At 40.5% G+C, this 15127-nt stretch overlaps 2 protein-coding genes across 3 annotated transcripts in view; both read right to left on the reverse strand.

The window, feature by feature from the left end:
• Window positions 1–201: 201 nt before the first annotated feature.
• LOC310861257 (5-aminolevulinate synthase, non-specific, mitochondrial-like) lies at window positions 202–9740 on the reverse strand. 2 transcript variants are annotated; one of them, XM_083768654.1, is made up of 11 exons: window positions 9602–9740; window positions 6282–6481; window positions 5915–6082; window positions 5008–5139; window positions 4371–4593; window positions 3637–3821; window positions 3015–3194; window positions 2569–2733; window positions 1656–1924; window positions 1068–1230; window positions 202–507 (listed from the first exon to the last, which is right to left on the reverse strand). In XM_083768654.1, the coding sequence occupies exons 2-11, from the start codon at window positions 6469–6471 to the stop codon at window positions 347–349; spliced, it is 1836 nt and encodes a 611-aa protein (XP_083624780.1). In that variant the 5' UTR covers window positions 6472–6481; window positions 9602–9740; the 3' UTR covers window positions 202–346. The 2 variants fall into 2 exon arrangements, with proteins under 2 accessions (XP_083624780.1, XP_083624779.1); XM_083768653.1 differs by lacking the exon at window positions 9602–9740 and adding an exon at window positions 8218–8332.
• Window positions 9741–11677: 1937 nt separating this feature from the next.
• Window positions 11678–15127, reverse strand: part of spo11 (SPO11 initiator of meiotic double stranded breaks) — a gene marked incomplete at both ends in the record, with an annotated part of 16214 nt that continues 12764 nt past the window's right edge. The window contains 2 exons of the mRNA XM_083769850.1: window positions 11678–11797; window positions 14724–14835. Coding sequence (XP_083625976.1) covers window positions 11678–11797; window positions 14724–14835 — 232 coding nt within the window. The remainder of the gene's footprint in view (window positions 11798–14723; window positions 14836–15127) is intronic.

A 15127-nucleotide genomic window follows, 5' to 3' on the forward strand; every position in this document is an offset into this window, starting at 1 on the left:
TCGGTTGAGTGAAAAACTATAAAAGTTACTGCTCCAAAACCTCATGCTTGAGCTAAGGAAATCTGTGGAGGAGAGCACTGGGACTCCAGAATTAACACTGATTTATGTATACCAAATATACAACAATAGCAGATTTACAAACTGACCATCATACTGACCATGATATGACCAGCATGGTGGTGAAAACATGCATAGCCACTGGACCTAATAGACACCTTCCCCAGACATTTATTGGTGATTCATAATAATGAATGCATATTGATAGGACTTATACATGTACAATAATAATAAAATAAATATGTTGAAAGACATGATGTAGCTTGGGCCTGCTGTTTAAAGTTTGACATTAAGCTGTCCCCGACGTAGTGTGACTCAGTCCTCTGAAGTATGACATCTCCCTCTCGCTCATCAGCTCAAAGTGGAGAGGCTGCTGGCAGAAGTTGCATTCTCCCGACGAATGAGGCCTCAGGTCCATACCAACCTCTGTCCAGGTCTTTACCAGTCGCTCTGTGGAGACGTGGAAGAATATGGATGCAAATGAGGACTCGAACAAGTCTCCTAAACTTCATTTATATGCTGCAGTATGATGTTGTGGCTTTCTAAGAAGATCAGTTTAGCAGCAGCGTAGCTATTTCCAAAGTAAAGGACTTTTCAGAATAGCTTTTCCAACACTGGGATTATGACACCATGGATGAAAATCCATCAATACAAATTACATAAACCTTGCTGCAGCTATATACTCCGCTATAATCTGAATCTTTGAAGCAGAAGCATACCTAGTTATGCTGCAGTATACTACAATACATTTCTGGAGTTGGAAAACTAATTTCAAGTAGGCCCTACCTGAGAAGCTAGCAAAATCAGTGTCATCTATTCAATCTTCTAAAAATGGTTTGTCAAGTCCTTTTCTTAGTGTATTTTGCACTCAGTTTTCATCTATTTTATCTTCAGATTTTACTTTGCTGTTTTATCTATTCGTGTTTTTTTTCTTTGTCTTGAAAAGCATTTTTTTATGTTATTTGGAAACAACACTACACAAATAAACTCATCATTCGTTCATTACTTACCGACAAAGTAGTGCATCATCTGAGGAGTGTGGTGTGGCGTGGGGGCGATACGGAGCAGCTCCTCTCCCTTGGCCACCGTGGGGTAGTTGATGGCTTGGACATAGATGTTGTGACGGGACATCATGATGTCACAGATCTCTGTGTTCTTCTCTGCGTCGGCCACCTGTCAAAACAGATGCACAGGTGTTTTAATAGCTCTTTATTCACTTGATACCTATTACCTACCATGCACTTTGACTTTGAAAGGATTTAGAAAATATGTATAATCACTTAGTGGAGTCTAGTACTAAGGGTCTCCTACCGGAGACTCCATTGGTCATCAAATTATTGGCTTAGGAATGTGACAAAAACTAAAATATATCTCCATGAATTCAAGGGGATCCCAGGGGTCTGTCCTTGGGGACCAACCCCCCGGATTTACTTTGAGAAAGTGCTATTTATAGATACAGTAGATCGGGAGTCGAACTAGCAAAACACGCTGTCAGGCAGAATTATCAGCCTATAGGTGCCCAGAGGGCAACGCCAGCCGTCCAGGCCTAGTAATACTTATTTAATTACAAAGTGACACGCAAACCGGTGCTCCCTTACCCTCACAGGGATGATGTGGGAGGGGCAGTGCACCACCGGCAGCCCCGAGTCCATCAGCATCTGTCGGAGCAGCTTGACGCTGCGCTGGTGCTTCCTGCGCAGGGCGCGGCCCTCCTCGCCCTTCAGGACCCGGACGGACTCTCTGGCCCCGGCCAGCAGCATGGGGGGCAGCGAGGTGGTGAAGATGAAACCCGCCGCATAGGAGCGCACCGCGTCCACTAGGCTGCCGGTGCTGGCGATGTAGCCGCCCACGCAGCCAAATGCCTTCCCTGGAAGAGAAGACAAGACAAGTCTGAGTGTTAGGAGTGTGTGTGTGTGTGTGTGTTAGCCCTGGACGACTAGGATGTTTAGAACAAGGACGACCCCACAATCATATATATTCATTAAGAATGCATCACACAGTCATTTACATTTTTTTTTAACATTAATGATCTTAAAGACAGATTTTTTTTACATAATTGCAGGCCGGTGTTGCACACCGAAAATAGCAGATCTACAAGCTTACAAGGCATCGCAGTGTGACTTGTTGTGAGCTTGTAGATCTGCTATTTTCGGTTTGCGACTCCACACACAAGGAACTATATCAAACCCTTAACACTCACGTCAGTATTTAATTCCAATCTCCTATTAATTTGGTGTCCATTTTTCATTATTTGAAACTTTTGGAAAATTATTTGAAAAGTAATTATTATCGTTTTGAGAGGTTCCCAGCTTTGTGTGTGTGTATGTACCACGGAATGTGATGATTTCATTGGCTGAGCACGGAATGTGATGATGTATAATGATAAGAGCGCCCCTCACACAACAACGGGATATTTACTAGAAATCCAGAAATTACACTTCTGTGACCCAACCCCATGTTTGGGAACGCTCCCATGTTTGGGAACAACGAATGTTGTTGAATCCAACATACCGAGTGTTCCAGAGATGATGTCCATCTTGTGCATGACTCCATCCCTGTCTCCAATCCCTCCTCCACTGGGCCCATACAGACCCACAGCATGCACCTCATCCACAAAGGTGATGGCACCAAACTCATGGGCGAGGTCACACATCTCCTCCAGAGGGCACACAGCTCCTACAAGGCAAGAGCACAGTGTCAACACACTGTAATCTATGTAAAGCGCCATTTACCCCTGGGGAACCCTGGTCAACTATAGTATATATTGGTTACCGTAAATTAATAAGTGTATTAGTGCCTTCAGATGTGAGTATTTCACAAGTCTGATTAAGTGAGGATATAAAATGCTAATAGTCATAGATAATGGATAATACTCATGAATTACCTATACGATATGGGAAAGAGACCTACATGTATGACAGAAAGATTCATTTCAACAACACGTTTGGGAGACTTACCATCCATTGAATGCACTGTCTCAAAGGCCACAATCTTTGGAGTGGAGGGGTCCGATTTCTCCAGCAGCTCTCGAAGGTGACCAACGTCATTGTGACGGAAGATGAACTTCTTGACTCCGCTGTTTCTTATACCCTGTATCATGGAAGCATGGTTCCCCGCGTCAGAGTAGACTTCACAACCTGGCAGAGAAAGAAAGACGCATAACACAGACAAAATGTTTATCCTGAGAGCAATCGGAGAAATTGTTGATGAAGCAGTTCAGTTGAGAAAACACACTATAAATGAATGCTGTCGCTGTCAGACAGAAGCCATACAGTAGGCATATTTCATCTTTTTATGATTTTGCATTTGCTGTATGACAGTGTCGTGCAAAAGTAACGTGGTAAAGTCTGTCTGTGGGTTTTATAAATATTTCACCAATGAAAAGTAGTGTGACTAAATAATAACTAATTACATTGCTTCTTTTTTCCATTTCCTGAAAAGTAACAGTTTTAGAGATACAAGGTTTCCACCTGGCAGCGACGGTATGCAAATAAAGGTGTGCAACAACAACAACAACAACAACAACAACAATTATTATTAGTATTCATTATTATTAGTTATTAATAATAAATCTCCTACCTGGAAGCATCTTAGCCAGAGTGAACAATGTGGAATCGTTGGCCACAAAGCAGGAAGTGAAGAGCAGAGCTGCATCTTTGCTGTGCAAGTCTGCGAGCTCATATTCCAGGTCCACGTGGAACTTGCTTGTCCCCGAGATGTTGCGCGTTCCTCCTGCACCAGCCCCGTGCTTTTGTACCGTGTCCCTTGAAGAAGAAAACAAAGTAAAGGATAGAATATTCAGCAGGTGTACACACAGTAAGATCCTCCATGTTTACACTGTCCGCCTTTAAACCATGCCATTTTACATTAAAACCTATGAGAAATTACCAAAAACGGTGACTACATACAGTACAGTACATAGTATTAGTGGCCACGTTTAACCTACTGTATTAAAGCCAATTCTACAAATGCCTTCTAAACCAATGAACGCTTTCGTGCCAAGGACCCCCAGAGAGAAGATTTGTGTAAAAATAAAACACTTTTTCAGATTTCAGATTTTTGTGAGCTTGTACATCTGCTATTTTTGAGAACCACTGTTCTAAATCTCTGTTCTAAATCATGAGGGTTTTCTGAAAAATGTATCTAAAATATCCAAAATTATATTAAATTAAATTAGATTAAATTATTAATCTATATTTTGGCTGCGTGGAGTGCTTACAAACATTGAGAATAGTTTAACAGTGTGAGACCCTTATCTCTGAGTTAAATTAACACAGGATGATTTACTGTACATATTATTAAAAAACACTCACATGATCTTGTCGGTGACTCTGGCGTGACGGCTCATGCCCAGGTAGTCGTTGCTGCACCACACGGACACGTCCCGCTTGGCGTGGAGCGACTGGGAGTAGTCGTCTGCCATGGGGAACGACGCGGCGCGCCTGTTGACCGTTTTAAACACCCTGTACGTGTGATCCTTCTTCTTGCCGTCGAGCTTCCTCTCAAAGAACCTGTCGTACTGGAAGGCAGCCGCTTCTGCTCCGCACACAGGGAGAGACAGATGCTTGCTTTATCCCATTTTAGACCAAGTTAAAAACATTCACTTTGAAAGAATATATATTCAAAGATTTGCACCACATTTGTACAATAAAAAAAAAATAGCAGACCTACAACACCAAAAGGGGTTCCCGCCCAAAATGGGTTATCGTTTGTTCAATTAACTGAAAAAGCATTGATTGAATGATGAAATAATCGATAGCTGTGGTCCTACTGGTGTTTTTCAGTTCTACAAACGTACAATGTATCACAGCGCCAGAGGCTTGAGCTGACTGTAGGCGTGGGCTGACTGTTAAAATAACTGCATCCATCATATCCATGTGTTGCTTTTCCAGAGAGGATTTATTGCTCATCATGAATAGCAATGATCTATGGTTAGCATTCTGTTCTCACCATGAGGCAGGTTGTCCAGCAGCGAATGAGAAACTTTGGGAGCTGCCGGCTTGAGCAGGTTTTGCTGTGTCCTGATGTTGACCTTGTCTGCTTCGATCAGCTCCATTACCGACGATTCCACCTCTGTTTTCTCTGTTATAAAACAAAGGGGGAAAGGTTGTGGAAATTACTTTCTGCATTTACTCAGGAGATGGATGCTGTTTGGGGTTGTAACCACATGAAACCTGGCATCCCTATTTCGGGGAAACAATTGAGAGGTTTGGCATTGTAGCTTATGTGCTATTTTTGGAGACGAAAGAGATTTTGTATAGACGGAAAAAAGGAGCATATGCCCTATACTATATATTCTATTTTATGACATTAAAGACAAACAGAAAAATAATAAAGAATGTTGTCCATTGGCAGCTCTCAATATGAACCCCACTGATTGTCCTGTGGTAACGGAGTCGCAAGAGGCGGTTGATCAGCGTCGGTCAACTAGTACACTTATAGGCCACTGAAGGCCAGTCAATCTAAGGCTAAGCAAAAAAAGAAAAAAGGGGGTGACCCAAAATAAATTGCAATAGCAATTGTTCAAGGTTTTTTAACACAGGGGTTTTCAACTGATTGACTAAGAATCAAGCTAGGGACCACTGTTCTGTTGGGAGGGTATATGGGCTAAGCTTAGCGCTTTCATAACACTTGCTAATGCTATGCAATATATACATCATACCACTGTTTCTTAACAGGTGGTCCATGGCATAATAGGCTTGCAGGTGGTCCATGAGAAAATGTTTTAAAATATAAATAAAATGTCTTTGTTAGATGTATTAAAATATGTTTAAATAATAACACCTGTTGAAAATCCCTGCTTTAGTGTAAATGTGTATATACTGAGTTGTGCATTAGATGTGTGCGTGTGGCTTACTTGTGCAGACAGCGTTCTGGTTGTCCTCCTGCAGCTCTTGGCTGCTCACTACACTGCAAGTGTTGCTCTGCATCATCTCAGCAGCCAGAAACGGGCATTTGGAGCCTGGCTTTTGGCCCACAGTGGGCAAGGGGTGGCCACGGGGCAAATGGGCCGGACATTTTGGATCTATTAAACATGGGTATAAACACAATAGTAAAAGTATGTACACCATAACCAAGTTTGATACTACACTTTAATTACAATATAATCATGTTAACCACTACACTAACCTATTACATCTGACTATCTGTTTTGGGCATGCCAATATAGGTGAACAATGAACATTTGCAATTATTAGGTACTAAATACCCTCCTTTCATCTGACCTTCATCTCTGGGAGGATCTCTGGACACAGAGGCTGAAGATGAGAGAGCTCTGGCCAGAGGTCTGGAGGCCAAGTCCATCATCACAGGGCACTTCTGGGCACATCCCAGCAACGATGACTTCCCAGCCAGCTGCAGGAATGCACTGGGAACCAATGTCAGGAAAGGACACCGGCGAATAACCGTTTCCATTGCTCTGGATCTACAGGAGAAGAAGAGGAGAGTTAATTTAGGATGGGTTGAGAATTATATTTCAGGTGACATGTGCTTGCTTGGAGTGGACTGACAACGAAACCTGATGAGCGGATAAACTGTTTATGAGTGCAGAGTCTTTGAAGGCCAGTAGTCGACAACTTGTGGAGATATATTATATTGTTTTCATCCAGTAGACCATGGGTTTTCAACAGGTGGTCCGTGGACCACTGGTGGTCCGTGAAGGTGTTGCATGTGGTCCCTGACCCTGACCATGCATTTAGTAATGTAGGAAAGTGAAGATTCGTATTTGAATTTATTGTATTGACCACAAGTTGAGAAACAATGCAGTAAATAATCTGGTGACAATGATGACGCATCGATGTTGTCAGTTACTGGGAAGACGGATGTCAAGAACTTCCACAGAAAAGTGAGTTAGAATCTCAAGCGAAACCGTACCGGATTGCCTGGTTGAGTCACCATTATAAGAAAATGTGCCCATAATGAATCGCAAGTCTCTGCTTACTGAGTCATAGAAAAAGTTACAATGAACAGCAACATGAGTTTAATATGGAAGGTTAATTTCTTTCCCCCACACCACGACCATATCCCCCCTCCCAACACAACAATGGTCCCCAGGTTGATTCTCAGTCAGGGTGGTGGTCCCCAGGTTGATTCTCAGTCAGGGTGGTGGTCCCTGGTTCATACTCAGTAGACAGTAGATATTTCTCATCAAAAACATCTCAGATGCAACCAGTAAAGGGTTACACAATGATTGAATGATAGGACAAACCTGGGTGTATGTGCAGTGCAATTTAAAGAGTCTCGTCTACTGACTCATGTCCCAGACTGAAGTTAAAACATCTTTATGACAACTATGATTAGTTTGACAACAATTACCCATCGATGTATATTAAAAGAAAATTTGTTTCAGGTCCCACATCTGCATATCTGCCATAGATATACTGCAATGATTTATAATTAAAAATGAAACCAATGGAGGGTTTGTTGTTTTCTCCTGGCTACATTGGCCCCTTTTCCACCAGTTGGTTCCCAATGTGAACCGGTTCAGTTCTTTTTGGTTTTTAGTCCATGAGCCAGAGCTCCAAAATTGGAACGTTAATTATGAATTGAGTAGGCAAAACCATACCTATATTAGATTGTTATCACCATGAAACTTCCCCAACTGAGTACTTACACGAAGGCAATGATTTATTATATTACAAATTTTACATTTTTAAATATGCAAATGAGGCATTATGTAGGAAAATATGCAAAATAATCAAAAATATGAAAACGGTACTACTGTGGAAGGGTTATCATGTATTAATTTACTTGTATTGATCCTATAAACAATTTAATATAGGGTATAGTTTGCCCACCAATTTTGGAGCTGTGGCTCATGGACTAAAAAACAAAAAGAACTGAACCGGTTCCCATTGGGAACCAACTGGTGGAAAAGGGGTCATTGTGGCAACAGCTGGCTATCACACAACGTTAAATTACAGAATATGAAATGACAAGGATATTGTTCAAAAATTAAGCTGATCTAAAAGAAACACAAAGCCTCAAAATAAATGTTATCAGTTTCGGTTATCCAGTTAATCAAACATAAGTAGGTAAATATCATCAATATAGAATTAGCAACAGAGACAGTTTAACCAAAAACTAAAACTCGATTATGACACAATTAATACAGCTAATTTGTACAAAACACCTGGCTCCCATTGTAAACTGATCTGTTACCTGAACACGCCCCACTCCACTTTGACTGTACAGCAGAACATCACCTGGCGAAACATGACCGAGTAATATACAGAACTAACGTATGGCATGTACAGTATACTGAACTAACATACAGTACTGTACTAGGATACTGAAACCAGAGAGAAATGTTCAAAGCAGCCTCCCCGAGGGAGTGTGTCTGTAGTGTAGTCAGCTGTCCTTGACAAGTGGAAATAGGGAAGGCCACTTGAGGGGCTGTCATGCAACTAAAGAGATGGAAAACAGACCCCACCATACTTCATAAGACAAAGAAGAAGCAAAACCATCTGGTTTCTATTGAAACAGAACAGATACATTAAGGTATAACATCTTTAACCCACCGACACACACACACGCACACGCACACGCACACACGCAAACGCACACGCACACACACACACACACACACACACACACACACACACACACACACACACACACCTATCAAGCTTAAGTACTAATACCGGTAAGTGACTTTCTAAAAACTAGAAACTAAAGAAAATGGCCAAACTGATGACCTCCAGTGACGCCTTACTCTTGTCCCTGGCGGGAGAAAGAGAAAGGTCACAGTCTGTAGTCAGCTGAGCTGAGACTCAGCTGACAGCTATAAATGGTACTACTCACACATGCCGTGCCATCAATGGATCGTCAATATACTACTGCTGGGCTGTATCAAATATCACATTTTTGACCAAATACCTTGATATCAATATTGTGACGGCAACATATTTTCTAAATTTGTTTTTGCAAGAATAGCTTGTGATTAAAACCAGGTAGACGACATTTTTGCCATAAGAAGAGTGAAGATATTACATTATGCAAAATCCCAGATGGTGTCTATAGTCTCATATCATGATATAATATTTATAATATTGCCCCACCCTGCCAGCCCAGCACTACAATATACTTAAATGTTTTGGACCCATTTTTCATATGCCTACATAGGCATACCTCATATAAAGTAAACCTTAAACAGCACTAAAATAAACGTGTTATTAATAAAAGATTATTAATAAATGTCATTATGTTCTGTAACTGATGTATTGCTGCTATCCTGGACAGGACTCCTTGAAAAAAAGAAAATCAACTCAGCAGGATTTACCTAGATGAATACAATCTCGAAAGTTAGAAATCAAACAAAACCTTAATTCATTAATCATAATCAAACCCAGTTTTAGATCAGAATGAACACTTTAGGTGAGGCGAGGGATTAACAGAAACATCTTCATGACTTCATAATAAACCCAAAGTCATGATATAGGTTTAGATAGCGGACTTGTGTGTGTTAGCAAGCTCACCACGGATATACTGATATTATAGCTGATAATATCCCTTCTCAGAACACTCAAATAATGTAGTAGCTGACCTGTTTTCCACCAAATTATTCTGGCCTGTGCCGAGGTATTGATCGTTGAGTCTTCAGTGATGATGTTGATCAGTGAATGAATGACTAAATTTCTTCCAGATGGGAGTCAGACAGTCGGTCTGCCGCCGGTGTATGGCTAGCGCTGGGTGTGTTGTGACGCAGATGATGACGTATTAAACAGAAGCGTGTTTCACGTTTAGAGCCCATAGCCCGGGGGTGGGGGGAAGGTCGGCTCGTGCTGTGCCTGTGATTGGATATTTGATTGCCAGGCAACCCCATAGGGCAACCCCCGATGTAACTCTGTGCCTAGCCCATGCAAAATAAAAAAATATATGGCTCTGAGTATAGTCTAAGTTCTAGATACATGTGCGGCACAAGCTTGCCACGCCCATAGGAGCCACGCAAGTAGTCTCATCTGTGTACAGTAACAATGACACATCATCATTCAGTGCCCTACATGGTGCCCTATCATAAGGGTTGAGAGCGTTGAGAGCTTGTTGATTGGCTGCTTTCGGCAAACATAAGCTATAAGTTTTCAATTGGAAGCATAATTTATACCCTAGGCCTACTAAATAACTAAATAAAAACAAAAGGGGACAGTCTCTTATCAAGTTGTAGTGAAGCCTTAAAAAAATATGGAACACATATAATGTAGTGGGGTCCCTGCTTCATCTCATCTCTCTCACCTTTGGCTGTCCCTTGGCCTGAAAAAATAGCAGAACCAGAATCATAATTATTTATTGTCACATCACAGTTTTACAGGTAAAAACATTTTTGTGCATAGTTCCCATTGTCTGTCAAGGTATACAGGAAAAAGAAAAAAGGTTGTATTGTGTGCTTTAAAGTACAGGTGGTTCTTAGGTTTTTACAAGCTTTTTCCACAAACCACAAAAGTACAACCAAAAGGTCTCTCATCTTATTTACAAGCTTTTGCTACAAACTGTGCAACCAAAAAACGAATTTACATTACCTGAGATAATATACCGGTATAAGGTGGGTGAGCAATGAGCATATAGCAGCCACTGTGTACTGTGCATTGACATTATTCAAGGTGCTAGGGGGCTTGCTCAGAGGCCTGATCTGATGACATCTGTTGATCTGTTCCGAATCGGATGACAGACTCATGCCATGTTTCAGCAATCTGACGGCGTGGAAACTTTTCCTTGGCCGGGTGGTGCTGCTCTTGACATTGCGGTATAGGCCCCCTTAACAGTTTGTGACTTGGGTGGTGCTTGTCCTTGATGATGTGCTTGGCTTTGGCTATACGCACCGCTTGTTGTAGTCCCTAGAGCTCGATACATCAACATTAACAAGTCCAAAATGTGTCGATAGAGGGTATGCACATGCATAAAGTGAATGGAACATTGAGTATCAAAGTGAGTGACAATGTCAGTTTAATGTCGTTTAACGTTGTTTAATGCAATCAAATACAACTCTTCTGTTTGGATGTATGGACTGTTTTTGCCACTCACTAAACATTCCTGCATAACTTCCGGGTAATGATGATGTTGTGATGATATGATATGTAGTTGGTCACAGATCCTCCATGTTTTGTGCCAGGGAGACAATATTCACGATTTTTCAGAATATATACAGTATCTGCTATTTTTGAGAACCACCATCCTTAAAACCTTTCAGAAAAGCATATTAGCTATGACACAGAAGTAATAACTTCAAATGATTTTTGATGTTAAAATAGGATTATTGATATTGGGTTAAAAAAATATTAAATAATCTGGAATGGAACTAAACATGAGAACTGACATGTCAGGAACATGAGAAATCATTTAATAGAACAACCCTAAAACAATAACCACATAAATTATGCATAAACATCAACAAATATATTTAAATAAACCTAAATACAACAACAACAAATCAGGCAGGCTTATCACAATAACAAAACGTAACGTAAACCAAAAGTATAGTGAACTCGTAGATCGGCTATTTTAGAAATGATTCAAACATGTATGGCCATTTTTCAATATTTTTACATACAAATGAATAAATGGGGGAAAATAATTCAACAATAGGAACATGTCAGGAACATGACTCCACAAGGTGGCAGCCTTGCACTCAAAGCCAGCCTCCATAACGCAGCTTGTTGGGCAGGTAGACACTGGTGAGGAAATCAGGGGCTATGGCCGTAAGGGACTGGATCTCAGCCTTGACTTTGTCCTCCTGCATCAGTTCCATCTACAACATGAGCAAACATGCACTATTAGTCTCCAGAGATGCATCAGACAGACGACGCGCACGTGACAGCCACGCAGAGCCAGGTGTTTTCTTATCTACAGCAGCTATTTCACAACATGAACTGCTTGCATCTCTGTTTGTATCCTAAATACCAGGGAGCTAAGAGCCTTCACACACACACACACACACACACACACACACACACACACACACACACACACACACACACACACACACACACACACACACACACACATTCCTCAGTGGTGTGTCACACCTGTAACACATCTGTATGGTTAAAAACTCTCAGGAGACACAGAGAGCTATGGTTTCACAATTTTGCGTGTCACAGCTTCTGGTGCAAGAGGTTCGACTATTAGAAAGAATTACACGCCATCGGAGGGCTTTTAAAAAACACGCCATTGTAGGGCTTTTCAATGACGCATGCCATCGCAGAGCTTTTCAATGACGCATGCCATTGCAGGGCTTTTCAATGATACACGCCATCGTCTCAGGGCTTTTAAAATGACACGCTATGGCAGGGCTTTTCATGCCCACGGTTGTCTCTAGCTCTCTACTGCCCATTTCTCAGTGTGGTCCGAGCAACATGGCAGCATGTCCCACGCTCATCACCTTCCATCATCATGCCAGTTGTTGTCGTCACCATCATGACATTTTAGTTCATGTCCTATAAATAAGGTGCTTCAAAGCTACATCTGATTGGAATAATCTTCCTCTATCTCTTAGATCTATTTCATCCTTCAGTCGCTTTAGGACTTGCCTACATTCACATCTTGGTTCAACTTGTTTATGATTCTAAACTGACCAAGTACCAGTAGTGACATATACACTGATTTATATATTTGCCCTGGCTTGTTTAACAGGCAGGTGATGATGTGGTGGTTGGTGGGGTGGGTGGAAGATGGTGAGCAAGCTATCTGTGCATATATGTATGACTGTATCTGTATATTATCTGTGTATTTCTATGTATCATGTTCAGGTTTTATGGGTCCCCCTTGAAATTGAGATGTTGCATCTCCAATGATCAAGTCCAATGATCCAGAGCCTTGTCTACAAAATGCAAGTCGCTACAATCAAAGGAATGGGAGGACACTCACACAACCGCAAAGGCACCAGACGTCGTTCCTCCCAAGAGCATTCAAGCTTCACCAGAAGTAATAGAAACCTTTTTATTGTTGTTGTGTTTTGATGGTCGATGATTTGTTTTTTAAAGCGCAAATAACATGCATTTTAAAACTGCTTTTAATATTTAATAATCATATGGTCTATGTCCCTCAAAGTTATTTCTAATGGTTTGAGCCTCAATCACCACTCTGACATAACCAGGCCTTGTCATTTCTTTCTGGACTTTGAAAGCAGTTTTAGCTGCAGTACCACAATGTCCTGAGGTGGTGGGGGTGCTGATATGCAGATTATTTAATATTTGAGTCATTATAATACTGATGCTAGATAAAACCAGGCTTTTTTCCATTCCATGCCAGCTTGGAAAATCAACAATGGTGGACATTGTAAACAAAGTGGAAATGCAAATTTGGAACTCAAGACTGAAGAAGAGGAGGAATTATACAAAGTAGGGTGACATGAGGCCAAAATCAGTCGAGCTGTTCCTGAGAGCAATTTCCATTATGACATGAAGGCCTGATTGTTCAAAATTGTTTATTTGTGGGGATAGAAAACACATATGGGAGCCCCAAAAACACAAAAGAAATTGAAAAAGTTGAATTTTATGTTATAGGTCCTTTAATTGAGTTCCTCTTGAACTGAATTGTAGGAAACATCATAATTCATACTGTTATGCAATTATGTTTTCTAATAAACTTGAACTTGAACTCATCCCTACTAATTGAGATTACGATTTAATTGTGTTTCTGGCGTTGAACATCGGACCATGAATTTAAATTACATTTCTGTTTGCCTTTAGCTTTTAATAACTGAATTATACAAAGAAATGACTTGACAATGACCAGTTCCAATAATAATAAAAAAAAAAAAAAATAAAGTCCTATGGTCAAAAAGTTTAAACTTGGTCAAAGTGAAAATAGCAGATCTGCAAGCTCGCGTAGTGAGCTTGTAGATCGTCTATTTTAGAAAATCTAAATAGCCCTAAAATAGTTGAAAGTGGTTAAAAGAGTGTGGACAACAATGAGGAAATAATGATATGACTTTTCCGTTAATTTCATCCAGCTGTTTTCATACAGATGAAAACAATACAGATGGAAACAATTGAAATGATTATGCAAATTATTGCGAATACTGTACCTCAAAATAATTGCGATCAGGTGATTATGTAATAATTATGACTATGTGACACTAGTCACATAGTGTGTCTCACCTAGGGCTGGACGATATGATTTCAAATCACTATCACGATTATTAAAATGTTTATTAATCTTCAGATTAAAGAGTGATTTAAACAAAGAAATCTAATGAAAATAGCAGATCTACAAGCTCACAATGCGTCATAATGTGACATTTTGGGATATATATATATACATATACACACATAGTATAATACAGGATTTAAGTGGTTAAATTAGGGAGGTTCCACCTCGCGTCACTGCCTCACTGCCTTACAGTTTTTTGCCGGGATTATACGACCGTGTTTCAAGCTTCACTGCCAATGTTTTAAGTTACCTTTGAACAGCCACTGCACCGACTGCTGAGCTGCTTGTCATGAAAATCCACTTTAAAGCGATGTAATCGCTTGTCGTAGTGTTGAAAAATATTCCAAAGTGGCGATCACAACAACAGAGTGGACGACGAAGTGCACCACTCCGCTCCACCCCCTCCATTGTAATGAATAGGGACTCAATTTCCCTTAAAGAACAGGCTTCAAGATGAGCAAGATTAAGCTGGCTATTGGTTCTAAATGTGGGTTTGGATGTATTTTGGGATAATTGCCCACCTCTCTCTGCCAGGCTGGATGGTTGCTGATGTAAGGTCTCTTCAGCAGGCTGCTCAGTTTGCTCTCATCTGCCCGGGTTAAAGGGATCAGGGCCTTCTCAGGAACCCGAAGTCTAAATGATAAATATAAATATTAAAAGTAGAATTCAATTAGATTGAACATATTGCAACACAAAATGCACAACTGACTATTACAAAATATTTTAATATCACCTCTAATAAATAATCTATTTCTCATGAACGCTTATGACAATTAGGATTATTTTTTTTTTTTTGTAATAATCTTAAAGCATATTATCATATTATCAGGGTTCAAAATCTCAGCATTTCAACATTTCCACAAACTCAAATTACATCATTGTGTGGCACATTGTGAGCTTGTAATCTGCTCTTTTTTAAACAATG

The sequence above is a fragment of the Protomyctophum parallelum genome (assembly GCF_964188405.1).
Source record: "Protomyctophum parallelum genome assembly, chromosome: 7".
In the NCBI taxonomy this organism is placed as follows: domain Eukaryota; kingdom Metazoa; phylum Chordata; class Actinopteri; order Myctophiformes; family Myctophidae; genus Protomyctophum; species Protomyctophum parallelum.

Bases quoted from the DNA above. Each gene is read 5' to 3' on its own strand.
- LOC310861257 (XM_083768653.1), bottom strand. From the start codon at position 8,306: ATGCCATACGTTAGTTCTGTATATTACTCGGTCATGTTTCGCCAGGTG. The intron at 3,822-4,370 runs GTGAGTGTTTTT...TTCTTCTTCAAG, and splicing joins AGAGTCACCGACAAGATCAT to GGACACGGTACAAAAGCACG. The intron at 2,734-3,014 runs GTAAGTCTCCCA...CTTGCCTTGTAG, and splicing joins GACAGTGCATTCAATGGATG to GAGCTGTGTGCCCTCTGGAG.